The sequence below is a fragment of the Peromyscus leucopus genome, chromosome 5 (assembly GCF_004664715.2).
Source record: "Peromyscus leucopus breed LL Stock chromosome 5, UCI_PerLeu_2.1, whole genome shotgun sequence".
NCBI classification, from domain to species: Eukaryota; Metazoa; Chordata; class Mammalia; order Rodentia; family Cricetidae; genus Peromyscus; species Peromyscus leucopus.
The window spans coordinates 126,243,254-126,259,293 of NC_051067.1; the positions used below are offsets into that span (position 1 = coordinate 126,243,254).

At 40.1% G+C, this 16,040-nt stretch overlaps 1 protein-coding gene across 1 annotated transcript in view; it reads right to left on the bottom strand.

The window, feature by feature from the left end:
- Positions 1–5,258: 5,258 nt before the first annotated feature.
- LOC114682470 (zinc finger protein 431-like) overlaps positions 5,259–16,040 on the bottom strand; it is a 29,174-nt gene continuing 18,392 nt past the window's right edge. The window contains exons 2-4 of the mRNA XM_037206349.1: positions 8,655–8,781; positions 8,429–8,489; positions 5,259–7,280 (exon numbers count right to left, since the gene is read on the bottom strand). Coding sequence (XP_037062244.1) covers positions 5,651–7,280; positions 8,429–8,489; positions 8,655–8,781 — 1,818 coding nt within the window. The 3' untranslated portion in view covers positions 5,259–5,650. The remainder of the gene's footprint in view (positions 7,281–8,428; positions 8,490–8,654; positions 8,782–16,040) is intronic.

Here is a 16,040-nt window from a genome sequence, read left to right on the forward strand (position 1 = left end):
TGAGCCTCCCATCAAATGCCTGGTTTCAACAATCTCATGGGCTAAAGAACAAGGCAGGCTAATCTTGTAGCCAAGTAGCCTCACAAAGCAATCTATACTTGCTCATAAGAAAGAAGAAAGAAAGAAAAAGAGAGAGAGAGAGAGAGAGAGAGAGAGAGAGAGAGAGAGAAAGGAAGGAAGGAAGGAAGGAAGGAAGGAAGGAAGGAAGGAAGGAAGGAAGGAAGGAAGAAATCAAGTAGACATTTAGGAAAAAACAAAACAAAACACTGACATTAGAGAACTTACACAATTGCTTTTCAATTTTAAAATACAATTATTTAAAATAGCCAGAGAAATTCCTGCTGTCATCAAACCCATCCTTTAAACAAACTACTGTCATATTAGCGACTGAAGAAAGGAATACTGCTCAAGAGACCACATGCCCTCTCATGCCCCATCCCTTACAATTCAAAGATAAATAAAGGAGTTTATCTAATTATTATGCAAATCAGCAAGGCACATTATATGTCCATGAGGGGATTAGCGTATGAGCTAGGATCCCCAACTCTATTGCTAGGAACCAGAATTATTATTTTTAGTAGTAGAAGGGACAAAAGACAGTAGGGACTCAAAACGCTTAGACTCCTCAGTTATAAGGCATATGAAAATACAAGGCAACCGCCTCCCTCCTTTAATGCCACAGCCTCAAAGATGCCCAGTGAAGCTTGCTGCAGTGACACATGAACTCAGGGCAGTTACTCCTCATGGCACTGTCTGATCCTGTTTGGCATCAGGCTCCTCAGAAGCAGAGTCTGAGGAGATGTGCTAACAGGAGAAAGGAATGGGGAGGCGGACGAGGCTGAAGGAGCAGCTGAGCAAGGATGTGGTCTCAGCTGGGACCTGACTTCAGCGAGATCCCAGGGGAACCTCTGCAGTGTGAATCTTATCCCACAGTGTTAAAGCAAGGGGCTGGCCTTTGTGACACCCTCTTCCTGTGTCAGTCACTTAGCAACTGTCCGCTGCAGGGATGGCGAAGAGCGGCTCCTGCTTGGCCCAGGACAACTCCCTAGACGAGGAGCAGCTGTGAGCTGTTAGGAGCCAACAGTCACAGCAGCTGGGGATGGGGACACCAGCTGGTAGAGGGGATCTGGACAGGGCACCAACATTATCTTCTACACACAGCATCTTCATGCTTTGGTCTAAGATAACAGTAACATCCCACCCTGCCACCTGACTGCTGTCAGGTGAGAACCTGGCACCAAAAGTGACAGCCAATAGCATCTGTCAATCCATCCAGCTGCATGGACACATACCTTTGTTACACTCAGGACCCATCCAGTCTTCCTGGCAGGTTTTTGTTGCCATTCTGGTCACAGGCATAGTGTCCAAAGAGTCATCTCTAGGCCGACAGAACTCACTGCAATGAAAGTCATTGTAGCAGTGGTTATCACAGGTCACTCGGATCTGATACTCAAAATGGGCAGTCTGCGTGTTTTGTTTCAGTGTCTGCCATTGCAAGCTGGGGTTTATCATGCTTGAGTGAGAGGCCTTTTCAATTATACTCAGGTTCTAGAGGGAAACAAAAAAAGAAAGAAACTCATTCCCATTAGCATCTTCTCTGAGCATTTTGGCTACTTTCAGACTAGAAACAAACACACAGAGTACAAAAAACAGATAGTTAAGGAAAAAAGCTCTACCCTCTTCCTTGTATGCCAATTCTCTACTTAAACTCATTGCCAGGTGCTTCATATATTTTCTTGCCTGGAAATACCATCAAATCAATGCATCTCATCCCTGATCTATAGGCACTCAAGTCATTAAGAATTAGCTTGTTGCTATTCAAAGCTGCAACAAGCATGTTAAATGCATCCACCCATGAATGTGGGGCCAGCAGCAAGAAATATTCTAAGAACGTTAGTGCAGATTTAGAATACACATACAAACAACACACTCCATCCACAGATGATTCCCTAACCTCCTGCCAGCAAATCCTTGCAGGGCTGTCTTCCAGCAGCATAAAGAGCTACACCAGCCACTGGACCATAGTCTGATTTCTGTCACTAGATAAAACGGTGTCTGTTTTAACTAGCCTTCAGCAACAGTGACTGTATTTGTTCCTGTGTTCTGTTATTTGCCAATGTTCCTAACATATTGCTGGCCACACTAATTTGCAAAAAACTCCTAAATGTTATAAAAGGCTGCTCCTTGTGAAATGTTACTTTTGAAAAAATTTTACTGTTCCAGTTGAGGTTAGTGATCTTTATTTTCATTTTACTTTCAAGTTTCACTTGGAAAAGCCCTATTCTCTTCACTGAAAGCCAAGGGGTGGACTGCGATACATGAAAAACAAACAAAAACATTCATAAGCTCTTTCAAGCTGGCATTCCATTAGCAGCACCCAAAACCTTTCACCTTTCTCATAAGCCTGAGCTGGTAGATGCAAGAGTAATTCGGCCTGCAGACAGGTAGGTAGAGGCATCATCCTGTTTGTGTCTGTGTTAAGTCAGGCTCCTTAAAAATGCCTGCTAGGCAAAGAAAATGTCTAGAGTCCAAGCAGTTCTCAGAAGAAATAAGACCAGGCCTCTACACTGAGGTACCTGCAATCTGCTCTAAGCAAAAGACAGGTACTAAAATAGCTCCAGACCCCAGGAGCAAGGAGTGCAGAAGGATGTGAGCAGACAACAAGGCTCTAAGTCAGCACTCAGCTTGGTGCTATGTTTGTTTTCTCAACCTGCCAGTCATCACCTTGTCAAATTCAAGGCCACCTTGGAGAGGCAACGTAGGACCTACTTGCAATGCCTTTGTGATTCTTGCACACCCACACCCCTATTTTCTAGGCCTTGGGCCTGTGCTCCTTGACAAAGCTAGACAAGCCCTACAGGTGACCAGGGGAAGAACTCTTGGGTGGCTCCATACACAACCAACACAGCCCCAGCCAGTCTGGATTGTGATGTGGGCAGGAAAGGCCGTAAACAAACCCATGTACCTTCAGGCTTACATCCAGCAACATGTGCAAGTAACACTGTACTTGAGTTTTTGCAAATATACACAGCCAAAGAATGGCAAAAATGCCTCTCCATTAACTGCCTGTCCGTTTTGCAAGCTCAGTTAAGAAATGTAGTGGGCTATGGTACTGCATGATTATAAGAGCTTAATAAAGAAATTGTTAAACACAGTAGCTATGTCACAAAGGTGTCTGAGCTCCTCTCAGGCTGAGATTAACAATCATTCAGACCAGAGGTCAGGACCATCCTGAGGGTGCTGAATGGTGCAGAACTCTGTGTAGTTCAGAGCACTTTCTACCTTGTTTCAGGAAATGCTGTGAAGATCACAACTTCAGCATCCTCAGCAGGGCTGACAAAGCTATGGAAACTTCACACCCACTGAGGCAAGAGGCTGCAGTATAAGTGGCATGCTCTATGCTGTCTGGGTTATGCAGCTTGGGTTTACTGCATGACAATTTTACATGCCACCTGACTCAGCTCTCCTCTCCCATTAGCTTGGGCCACTAAGTATCAGTACCAGGGCAGCTCATCTGGGCTAGTTCTAGCCTCAGGACTGGAAAGGAATGTTAACACACATCTTGGTACATTTCAATGGCACAAACATGCATCACGAAACACACACACACACACACACACACACACACACACATCCTTTTACACCAAAAAGAAAGAAGGGAACACAAAAAACACAACTCAAGGACCAACCAGAAAACCTAGACAGTGGCCTTAGCTGAGAAGACTAAGCTATATGGAAAACCTGGTCTCAAGGATTTCTGGTTATGCTTACCTATCCATCAATCAATTAAACATCACCATATGCTGAAATCATTTGTTCATGTAGAAAACGAGAAGCTTGGAACTTTATATGCTACAGTCCTGATACATATCAGAAATGGTAGACTGAGGGTGGGAGCCAGTCTCGGCACTTCAGAAGCACCTGAAGTTAATCTGGTCTAGACTCTGTTCATTAGGGTTCATTGCAGAGCTGATGTGAAAAGGAATTCTGTCCCCAAGCTCAGGGATCTGCCTATAACTTACATCCAAGGCCAGGATGTTTGCAATTTCATGAACTACCAAAAAACAAAACAAAACAAAACAAAACCAGCCCATACTATTGGGTTCCCTGGCATCCTCAAATGCTTTGGAGGGGCAGGGGGTAAAGAAACAAGGAGCCAAACATCCCAGGAAGAACAAACAGCACACATAAAGGTCCTGAGACAAGAAGGAAATGTGATACACTCAAGGATAAAAATAGATAAAGAATGCTTAAGATATAGACACAGTAGACAAGGTGTGTTAAAACAAGCTACGAGGAAAAAGAAAAAAAAGGCACACCAAGATATGACCCAAAGCTATGGGAAGCCATTAAACAGCTGACCATCAAATGTTATACTCAAGAAAAATAAAGGTGGGACAAGAATGGAGAAGATATTGGAAGTTGGCCAGAGCCAAGAAGGACAGACTTGAAGCTGTGAAAGATAGGTACACTGGGAACCTACAGCTCTGAAGAGAAAAGTACCCTGATTGTTGGAAGCCAGGCTATATGTGCAGCTGTGAAGGGAAGGTACTCTGGATTCCTAAAGCTGTGAGGAGAAAGGAATACTGACTATTGGGAGGTCAGGCCATACCTGTGTTCTAGTGTGGGATGGTCCCCTTCAGGATGTGGCAACACTGCCCCACTCTGTTATGAGAGCTTCCCAGCAGAGATATCCATTTCTTCCCAGCTCCAGACCAAGTTGGTAATTCTCTACTTCACTCTACTAAGGGGGAAACCCTTGCAGAAATGAGGCAGTCTGCTCCCGCTCTGGTGACAAGTTGCTACTTCTGCCTCAATCCCATAATGGAGATTCCCAGCAGAAGTGTCCATTGCTTCTCTGCTCCACTCCCATAAGGAGCTCCTGGAAGAGATTCTGCTCAGCTCTGGTGAAAGAAGGTCTTCACCCAAAACTCATTCAAGAGATTTATCTGGGAGTGAAAAATCCAGGCGAGTGGATACCTCTGTCAGAGAGGAGAAGAGCAGCTACAAGCTGAACAGGCAGAGGGGCTTACATGGGACTTCCTAGGGGCCTAGTTTTTCCTAGGATAAGGTTTTCAGGGTGGGAATTGGTCGATTTTCAATCCCTGAGCTTGAATTAGCTCAGAGATTGGCCAGATTTCATGCTTAGTGATTGGTTGGTTTGTGCTCAAGGACTGGTTGGTTTTCCTGACCAGGAATTCGTTGGTTTCATGTGCAGTTGTTCAGGGCTAGAGTGTGTTCTTTTGGCTCTGATTTCAGGGCCAAAGTGTGTGTCTTTCACTGGCTCTGGTTTCAGGATCAGGGTGCATTTCTTTGGCTGGCCTTTTACCGTACTTGTAGGGCTTCATAAAGTGATAAATTATTTTTTTCCATGAGTTTGCAGGGGAAAACAACATAAAAATAGACAAAATAAAAATTGAGCAGGTTGTTGATACTGCCAATTTTTTTCTACAGAATAAATACCTCTGTGTAACTGAATGCAAGTGTGTTGGATAAAGACATTACCAAATACTTTATAATAATAATTCCCTCAGTATTTTTTTACAGGTACTCAAAGACTATTTTAATATGTAAAGGCTTTAACAGATAGATTGTACACAAAAAGTTTTATTCCTGTATAAAATACAAAACTTTATCACAATGACTATTTTTAGGGTTTCTCTGCAGTATGAATTTTCCCATGATTTCGAAGACTACGGCTGCGTTTAAATGCTTTCCCACACTGATTACACTCATAGGGTTTCTCTCCAGTATGTGTTCTTTTATGCATTTGAAGATTACCATGTTGTGTAAAAGTTTTACCACATTGATCACATTCATAGGGTTTCTCTCCAGTATGTGTTCTTTCATGCATTTGAAGGGCACTGTGAAGTGCAAAAGCTTTACCACATTGTTTACAATCATAGGGTTTCTCTCCTGTATGTGTTCTTTTATGTATTTGAAGATTACCATGATGTAAAAAGGCTTTACCACAATGATGACATTCATAGGGTTTCTCTCCAGTATGTGTTCTTTTATGCAAGTGAAGATGACTCTGACGTGCAAAGGCTTTACCACATTGATTACATTCATAAGGTTTCTCTCCAGTATGTATTCTTGTATGCATTTGAAGAGCACTATGATGAGCAAAGGCTTTACCACAGTGATTACATTCGTAGGGTTTCTCTCCAGTATGAATTCTTTCATGCCTTTGAAAAGCACTTTGAAAAGCAAAGGCTTTACCACAATGATTACACACATAAGGTTTCTCTCCAGTATGTGTTCTTTTATGCATTTGAAGACTACCATATTGGGCATAGGCTTTACCACATTGATCACATTCATAGGGTTTCTCTCCAGTATGTGTTCTTTTATGTATTCGGAGAATACTGCGATGTGCAAAAGCTTTATCACATTGGTCACATACATAGGGTTTCTCTCCAGTATGAGTTGTTTTATGAGTTTGGAGATTACTGTGATGTACAAAGGCTTTACCACATTGATTACACTCATAAGGTTTCTCTCCAGTATGTGTTCTTTTATGCATTTGAAGATTACTGTAACTTGCAAAGGCTTTATCACATTGGTCACATTCATAAGGTTTCTCTCCAGTATGTGTTCTTGTATGCATTTGAAGAGCATTGTGATGAGCAAAGGCTTTACCACATCGATTACATTCATAGGGTTTCTCTCCAGTATGTGTTCTTTTATGTATTTGGAGAATACTTTGATGAGCAAAGGTTTTACCACATTGGTCACATTCATAGGGTTTCTCTCCAGTATGTGTTCTTTTATGCATTTGGAGATTGCTTTGATGTACAAAGGCTTTGCCACAATGATTACATTCATATGGTTTCTCTCCAGTATGTGTTCTTTTATGCATTTGAAGATTACTATGACGTACAAAGGCTTTACCACATTGATTACACTCATAGGGCTTTTCTCCAGTATGTGTTCTTTTATGAATTTGAAGATGACTGTCATATGTAAAGGCTTTACCACATTGATTACATTCATAGGGTTTCTCTCCAGTATGCGTTCTTGTGTGCATTTGAAGATTACTGTGACTTGCGTAGGCTTTACCACATTGATTACATTCATAGGGTTTCTCTCCAGTATGCGTTCTTTTATGCCTTTGAAGAGCACTGTCATAAGCAAATGCTTTACCACATTGATTACATTCATAGGGTTTCTCTCCAGTACGTGTTCTTTCATGTCTTTGAAGATGACTGTCATATGCAAAGGCTTTAACACATTGAGTATATACAGAAGGTTTCTCTGCGTTATGGCTTCTTTCATGTCTGCAACGATAATTGGCACATATAAAAGCTTTACCACATTCAATACAATGTTGAATCATTGCATCTAAATGAATTTTACAATTTGGTCCAATTGTAAAGAGGAATCAGATCTTAAGGCTTTATCACTGTGTTAACATTCATGTTGTTCCCCTTCATTAAGATTTTTTTTAAATGTTTGAAGATGCCTGTGATTGTAAGATCCTTTATTATGGGGTTCACATTTACAGAATCTTTTTCTATATGAGATTTTTCACACATCTGAAGAGAACTGGAAAAACTCAGAGCTTTACTACCCTACTGCATTTATAAATTTTACTATACTGTGGGTCATACTATATTTACTAAGTTAACTAGGACAAACATAAGTCTTTACACAATCCTAGTACCCACAGGGCTTTCTGCAGTTTGAGTTTGTTGATGTACTAACAATGAAGCTGAAAAACCAATTACTTGTATACTTGAATCAAATTCGACAAGTATACTCAACATGGGAACTGTACCATATCTTCTAATTGTGCTGATAGAGAGGTATGTTACATCTGTCTATATCCCTATGCTCATAAAGCTTGTATCCAGAGTGACATATGATATGCCTAGTAAAGAAAGAATAAAAATTAAAAGGTTTCCACATTGAATTCACAGTTGGACTTTCTGTTTCTCATAGACATGTGGTATAATGATTAAGGTTCCTCCACAACTACCCCTTGACTCTTCACTGTAACTGCTCTTCTCACAGTCACTTATCACAGTCACAATAAGGATATGAATAACACTAGCTTTACTATGAACCATTTGTTTATTAGGTTTTGGAGGATATACTTATCACCTCTTCAATCTGCATAACTTTTGTATTATGAGTGCTATGAAACTAAATAGATTGACAGTTCTGCAGCATAGCTCTCATGCAGCTATGATTCAAATGGTGATATCTGTTAAGGCATTGTTTCCTTGTCTTCTTTCCTAAAAGAATGCCTTGCAAATGCAATTCACCTACCTGAAATTGAGGTATATAGTTTTGTGAGAATTTAATAATCATCAATGCATATTAAGCTGTGCTTATTTACACTGTTGCTTTTGTTTAAAACTTTCAGGACACATTACAATTTCTCCAGAGGCACATTTTGTCTTAGCTTGCAGGTGATAATTACCTTTCATGTCTTCTAGAACTTTGACAATGTTCTTCAATATTATGGTCTTCCCAACTGTATCCTAAAATATAGAACCAGAAAATGTACGGTATATTATTGAAAACTGCAAAATTTAAGTTACTATCATCAGTGAACCTTAAAACCATGCCTGATTTATTCACCTCACTTTTCTTTCTCAATCAAATTTGTCTCCTTACTTGAAAACTTGAAGAAAATTCCCTCTTACCTATAGTAGTGAGGTTCCTGTAGGTCTCCAGCATCACATCTTTGTAGAGATTCTTCTGGGAACGATCCAGCAAAGTCCATTCTTCCCAAGTGAAGCCAACATGCACATCATCATAGGTCACTGCGTTCTAAAATATCCGATACATGTGAACAACAGAAAGCATGACACTTACAACAATGTAAATATATATTTGACAGTATGGTCATATAACTCTGGTGCTCCCCACACTAATTCCATGACATAGATACTATAATGTAATCAGCAAGTCACTTTAAAAGGAAACTGAATAGGAGGTTCACCTCTGTCATTTTTGTACCCTGGAAATGGGATATCATCTTGCAAGAGAAATGCCATTAAAAAACATACAGAAACAAGTAAAGAGAACAACAGTACAGAGTACACATGAAAAAAATTGTATGAACAATTACTAAATAAAAAAATAAGATGGACATGCACTTAGAAGTCAAAGGCAAGTATATCTGCCTTGGAGTTGAATGCCAGCCTAGTCTATGCAGTCAGTTCCAAAACAGCCAGAAGTACATATTAAGACCTTGTCTCTCATTCAAAAAATCAAACAAACAAAAGAGATAGAAAGAACTCAGAGGTTTTTAGTGACATTTCTACACAAAGTTATATATTCACTCCAGTTCTATATTCATCTTCCAGAAAACTGAAATGTCCCAATTTAAAGTGTAATATCAATAATATTTTACTAAAAGGAACTGCATGTTGAACAGTTACAAATGGTCAGATTTTAAAAACATTAGCAATATAAATGTTGATCAAATCAACATAGGGCAGAAGAGTTGGCTCAATAGTAAAGAGCTCTTGCTGGCTGGTCTTGCATCTAGGTGGGGTCAATTGCCAGTACTTACTCAGGGGATCACAACTATCCATATTCCAAGTTCCAGGTTTCTGAGACCATTTTTTGATTACTGTGAGGACCAGGTGCCCATGTGGTTCATATCCATGCATACGGGTAAAATACTCTATTTCATTAAAAAAAAAAAAAAAAAAAAAGAAAAGAAAGAAACACACAACAGGCAGGAAGAAGATGATATACCTGCAATCCAATAACTCAGAAGGCTCAGTCAGTATTAATGTCATGAATACATGACATCCTGGAAAACAGAATGACACTATCTGCCAAATTTTAAAATTCAAGATATGAGTGAAGCTCAGTACAACAGCATATGCTTGCCATGGGAAAAAAATTTACATTCCAGGCCCATTACAGAATAATACAAAAACAACAACAACAACAACAACAACAACAAAAACCAGGAATGTTGGCCCACCTTTAATCCCAGTACTTGGAAGTCAGAGTCAAGGGGATCTCTGAGTTTGAGGCCAGCCTGGGCTACAGAGCTACTTTCAGGATCGCCCAGGCTATAGAGACAATCCTTGTCTTCAAAAACAAACAAGCAAATTTAAAAAAATCAGGCTAGCAAACTGGTTTAGCACTGAATAGCAATTGCCATAGCAATTCTAAATTATGTGATTTTGGGAAGGAGTCTATAATGGTGGTGAAGGCAGAAGAAGGAAGCTGGGTGATTAGTTTCAACCACTACACAGTAGACACAAAGACCAGGAAATGGGCTGAGGGCATGGAGACTCATATCACATCCACAATGATGAATGTCATTCAGAAAGTGTTCTCCTACTAAAGGTTTCACCAGCAATCAAAAGAAAGTCACCAAAAAGAGACACATGTTCAAATACATCATATTATCTGGGAGATTTTACATTCAATCAACTACATTCAGACCCAGGTCACTATAGGATAATGCTTATCCATGAAGAAGAAGCATTTAGTCACGTCAATAATCCTCACAGTCTGCAACAATCCCTACTTGGTGATATTTCGTTTGTGCTCTAACAAATAAAGCTTGCCTCGAGATCAGAGGGCAAAGCTAGCCACTAGTTAACCATAGACTCCAGGCAGTGGTGGCACACACCTTTAATCCCAATAATTGGGAGGAGGAAGCAGGAAGATCAGTTTAAAAGAGAAACAGACCCAGGTAGTGGAGGCTCACACCTTTGATCTCAGCACTTAGGATCTCTTGCCTTTGATCCCAGTACTTGAGAGGCACAGGCCTTTAATCCCAACACTAGGGAGGTGAAGACCGGAAGTGATATGGCTGGGCAGAAAGAGGAATATAGGGTGGGAAGAGATAGGAGCTCAGCCCGCTTTCAGACTGAAGAGTTGCTGAGGTGAGAAGTGGCTGTGGCTTGCTCCTTTCCCCCTCTGATCTTTCAGCATTTACCCCTATATCTGACTCTGGGTTTTTATTATTAAGACCAATTAGAATTTGAGCTACACGTGACACCCAGTGTGGGGCACAAATGCAGGAAAAAGCTGCCTCCTTGTGGCTTTGCAGCCACAGGCACAGGCTGGAGCTACACGTACCTGGAGTCACTAACCCCAGGCTAAGGTTTTTCTTTCTTTTCCACAAGCTTGTGAGTGAGTTGGAATTTTTCTGTTGTAGCGTATTTGCAGCAAACTCCACAGGCTTTTGGGCTCCAAAAACTGCAGGAGTTAGCCACATTCACACGTTCCCCCATACAGACAGCTGGATCTTTGGCTTCCCTCTCCCAGTAGATTGTGGGGTTTCCCTGGACACCCTCACCAAGCTGCTGCCACACTAGGTAGCTGCCTTGAAAACTGCCTGGGCTTCTATTGTACTACACAGAGCAGTCAGCCTCATGTCTTCACTGTCATCATTGGCAGATTTGGTGAGACAATTGGAAATTCTTAAAGGAAGGAATTAGCTAAGAGTTTTTTTTTTTTTCCCCATGTTAAAAACTGGGAAACGCTATTACAATGGAGGGTGTTAGGTCTCTGTATAATACTTGACAGTTTCAAAATGGAGCAATTAAATGAGAGGATAATTAATTTAGATGGGATTTATGTAATGCCAATTATAAATATCTGTTTTATATTTTTGTTTTATCACTAAAAAAGTTGGTTAATATGAGTGCCAAGATACAAGTTTTAGAAAAACTTATTAAAACAGATCACAAAGATATTCAGACCCAGACAAGAGGAATTTAAATGAGAACCAAGCTCAGGATTGCATTATAAGGTTAGAGAGGAACAGCCTGAGGTTTTGAAATACCCAACCTTTATTTATCCAGTAATGTTACAGGGACTGCCAAATGATAGACATTCCCAAGGCTGTGTAAGAGCTGAATGGATTCCTGTACAAATATTAGATTTAAGGAGATTCAAGGAAGTGATAGTCTCATATGGCATACATTCATCTTTTGTGAAGCAGATGTTAAACTCATGGTCAACTAGTAATAGGATTATTCCTCAAGACTGGGGAGACTTGTTACAGTAGTCTTGAAGCCTGGTTCTCAATTACAATGGAAACCTGGTGGAAAGATGAGGCTAAAACCATTGAACAATGAAGTAGGGCTAGAGGTATGGCAATCTCCCAAGGCCAATTTCTTGGGGAGGGAGATTATGCTAATATAGAAAGGTAATCTCGATATAATGACCACACACTGGCTTTATGCCAAGCAGCAGCCTTGAATGCTTAGGACAGAATTGAACAAGTAGGAAAGAAAACTGAGTCATTGACAAAAGTTATACAGGGCTTGAAAGAAACCTTGACTGATTTCTTACAAAGACTGACTTCAGTAGTAAATAGAATGATACCAAATTCAGAATCTAGACAAATAATAATTGAACCTCTGGCTTTTGAAAATACTAATGCACAATGCAAAAGGGTAATTAGGCTGTTAAAGGCAAGATCAACACCCTTGGAGGAATGAAGCTGAGATAATCAACATTGTTTGTTTGTTTTGTTTGTTTTTTGAGATAGGGTTTCTCTGTGTAGTTTTGGTGCCTGTCCTGGAATTCACTCTGTAGACCAGGCTGGCCTCGAACTCAAAGAGATCTGCGTGCCTCTGCCTCCCAAGTACTGGGATGTGTGCACCACCACTGCCCAATACAATCAATATTGAATCTCATAACCATGATGATGCTTGGATAGGAGAGGTGATTTCAAGAGGTTTGAAGAAAAATCAAAATGTTTTGTGTTTCAATTGTGGTAAACAAGGTCACCTAAAAAAGGATTGTAAACAGGGCATTCCTAGAAACAGTTTTTTCTAAGAATGATCCAAACAGAACACTCCCTCCCTTCTGAAGTATGTAGAAGGCGTGGCAAAGCAGACATTGAACCAATAAATGTAGATCAACAAATGATAGAAAGGCAACCCTTTGCCCATGGCAAACATCTGCAAGAGGCCCCATGACAAATTTGGTTAAGTCATTTCCTGTCATCACAGAGGAAATTCCTTCCCAGAGCAATTAAAGAACCTAATGCTTATTGTAAAAAACCATACTGCTGTGGGATGTTCTGTATGGCAAATGTGTTGCTCTGATTGGTTAGTAAATAAAACACTGATTGGCCAATAGTCAGGCAGGAGGAAGTATAGGCGAGACAAGGAGGAAAAGAATTCTGGGAAGTAGAAGGCTGAGTAAGAGTCACTGCCAGCCGCTGCCAGGACAAGCCGCATGTGAAGATGCCGGTAAGCCATGAGCCACGTGGCAAGATATAGATGTATAGAAATGGGTTAATTTAAGATATAAGAACAGTTAGCAAGAAGTCTGCCATGGCCACACAGTTTGTAAGCAATATAAGTCTCTGTGTTTACTTGATTGGGTCTGAGCGGCTTTGGGACTGGAGGGTGACAAAGATTTGTCTTGACTGTGGGCAAGGCAGGAAAACTCTAGCTACACCATACAGTTCTGGATAATAGAAGAGCTTTAGAAGATAAAGCAAAAATTTCAAGAGAAACCAGAAATCAAAACTGATAAAGATTAGATTTGAACAAGAAAGACCTTTTGATTAGAAGAGGTGGTAGTTCATCAATCAGCATGACCATTCAATCTAAATTAACTTATAAAACTAACAAATGCTTTTCATTTGATCAGATATAACTTGCCAAAAGGGAAACTCCCCAAAGTTAGGGTTGGGGAGGGTTTTATTTTTGTCTTTCCAGGAAAATAAAAACAACCATCTTGAGGAACTTAAAGACCTTCGGACAAATAAGCATCCAAAGAAGAAGTGTGAACTATTTGAAAAAAATTACCAAGAAAAGGAATAATCTGACCTAATATAATCTCTGGTCTCCAAAAAGATGATGGGGCCACACTACTATGATTCCACAAGGACTATGATAATTCTACTAAATTAACAAACACCACCCAAAGATGGACTTTGGACTACAAACTTCTCAGGACAATTTCAAGGTGACTATCTGAGATGATCCAGTCTCACAGACTACTCTAGGCAGGACTTGAGATGAGTCCTACACTTTCCCATTACAAATAGACTGGACAACAAATGATACAGCCACCTCTTGCAGAACTTGACAATTAATCCAAATTTTTCTTTTCATGGTCCCCTAAAGATGCTATCACCCTCAGACAGCAGGAAGTAAATTTAAGAACATGACACCCATGTTCCCAGGAGGTAGGGTGAATGATTTTTGGTTGTTCAATGGGTTATGGATATTTGTAATTGTTTAGGGTAGTTGGTTACAAGTTGTATTGGTAATGGTAAGGAAAGAAGCTGAACAAAGTAGATTAGATTCAGGGTTCTAGTTTGAAAAAAAAGAAAGGAAGGAAGAAAGAAATGGGGATACAGATATGATAGGGAAAAAGAGTAGATTATTGAATCTACTCTGAAAAAAAAGATATAGATATGATAACTGAAACTACCTTTTCATTTTCACTTATTTCTGCATTATTTGTCTTCTTTTTTTCACTGTAGACCTAAATGAGTAATCACTAATGACCATCCAACAAATTCAATATTCCATTTAAGAAATTTTTAATTCTGCCTTACTAAATGTCCAGGGCATAAGCAGAATAAGAAAGATGTTAGAGCCAAAACATTACACAAATGACCTCTAGCTCAATTTTTTTTATGGAGTCTATCTATTTTTGACTGAAATCCTATGATCCCGATGTCTACTTCCTACCATTACTCTCAACATCCCCATCTTCCTGGTCCTACAAAAATAGTCAATTAAGTTCTGTGTACAAGTTTCTATGGTTTTTGCCACCTAAAGTCTTAATATCTTCTACATTCTTCCAAAAGACAACATTCCCTGGTTTGAGCTAGCAACAAAATCACTTTTGGTATCCCATTTTTGTTCTAATTTGCTTCTCTGTTGCTGTGATTAAATCCATTAACCAAAAGATTCTTAGGTAAAGAACAGGATTATTTGGCTGATTCTGTCAAATTCAAGTCCACTGTTTTAGAAGGTTGGGATAGAAACTCAAGCTAGCAACTGAAGGCAAAATCCATGAGCAAAGATTGTTTCCTGGCATTCTCTCTTGCCTAGTTACTGTCTCATGCTCAGATAGCTCCCTTTTCCAGCCCAGGCCCACTTTCTTAGGAGTATTACTACCCTCAGTGGAGGAGCCTTTCCACATCAATCATCAATCAACACAATATCTCATAGACATAGCAGTCTCGGGCTGTTATGAATAAAGTCACTAAGAACATAGCTGAGCAAGTGTCCTTGTGGTAGGATGGAGGAGCGTCTTTTTGGTATATGTTCAAGAACGGTATAGCTGGGTCTTGAGGTAGATTGATACCTCATTTTCTGACAATTCCATATTGATGTCCACATGGCTATACAAGTTTGCACTTGCAGCAGCAATAATGAATCCCTTTGCTCCATGTCCTTGACAGCATTATCTGTCACTTGTGTTATTGATCTTAACCATTCTGACAGGTGTAAGGTGATATCTCAAAATAGTTTTGATATGCATATCCCTGATGGATAAGGACGTTCAACATTTCTTCAAGTGTTTCTCAGTCATTTTAGATTCCTCTACTGAGAATTCTGTCTAGAGGTATACCCCATTATAAATGGATTACTTGGTTTGTTGTTATCTAGTTTCTTGAGTTCTCATCATCCTGAGTGAGGTAACCCAGAAGCACATAGACAAACATGGTGTGTACTCACTTATAGGTAAGTGGATATTAGCAGTTAAGTAAAGTACAATCACAATAATCACAGCCAATCAGAGTACAATCCATAGGTGCAGAGAGGCTAAGTAACAGGAATGGCTCTAGGGGAGATGCATGGATCTTCCTGAGAAGAGGAGGTAGAATTTGTGGCCACACTGGAGGCAGGTGGGGATGGGAACTGGAGGGATCAGGTGAGTAAGGAAGGGACAGAGGGGGTGAATACAGGGAGAGATGACTGGAATAGAGGACCTTTAAGTGTAGGATATGGAAACAGTGAAGTGCAAACTTCCTGGAACCTATAAGGGTGACACTAGTGAGGCCTCCTAGTAATCAAGAGTATGGAGATTAAACCAGCCATCTTCTGTAAGGCTCCCAGTGATGGGACTAG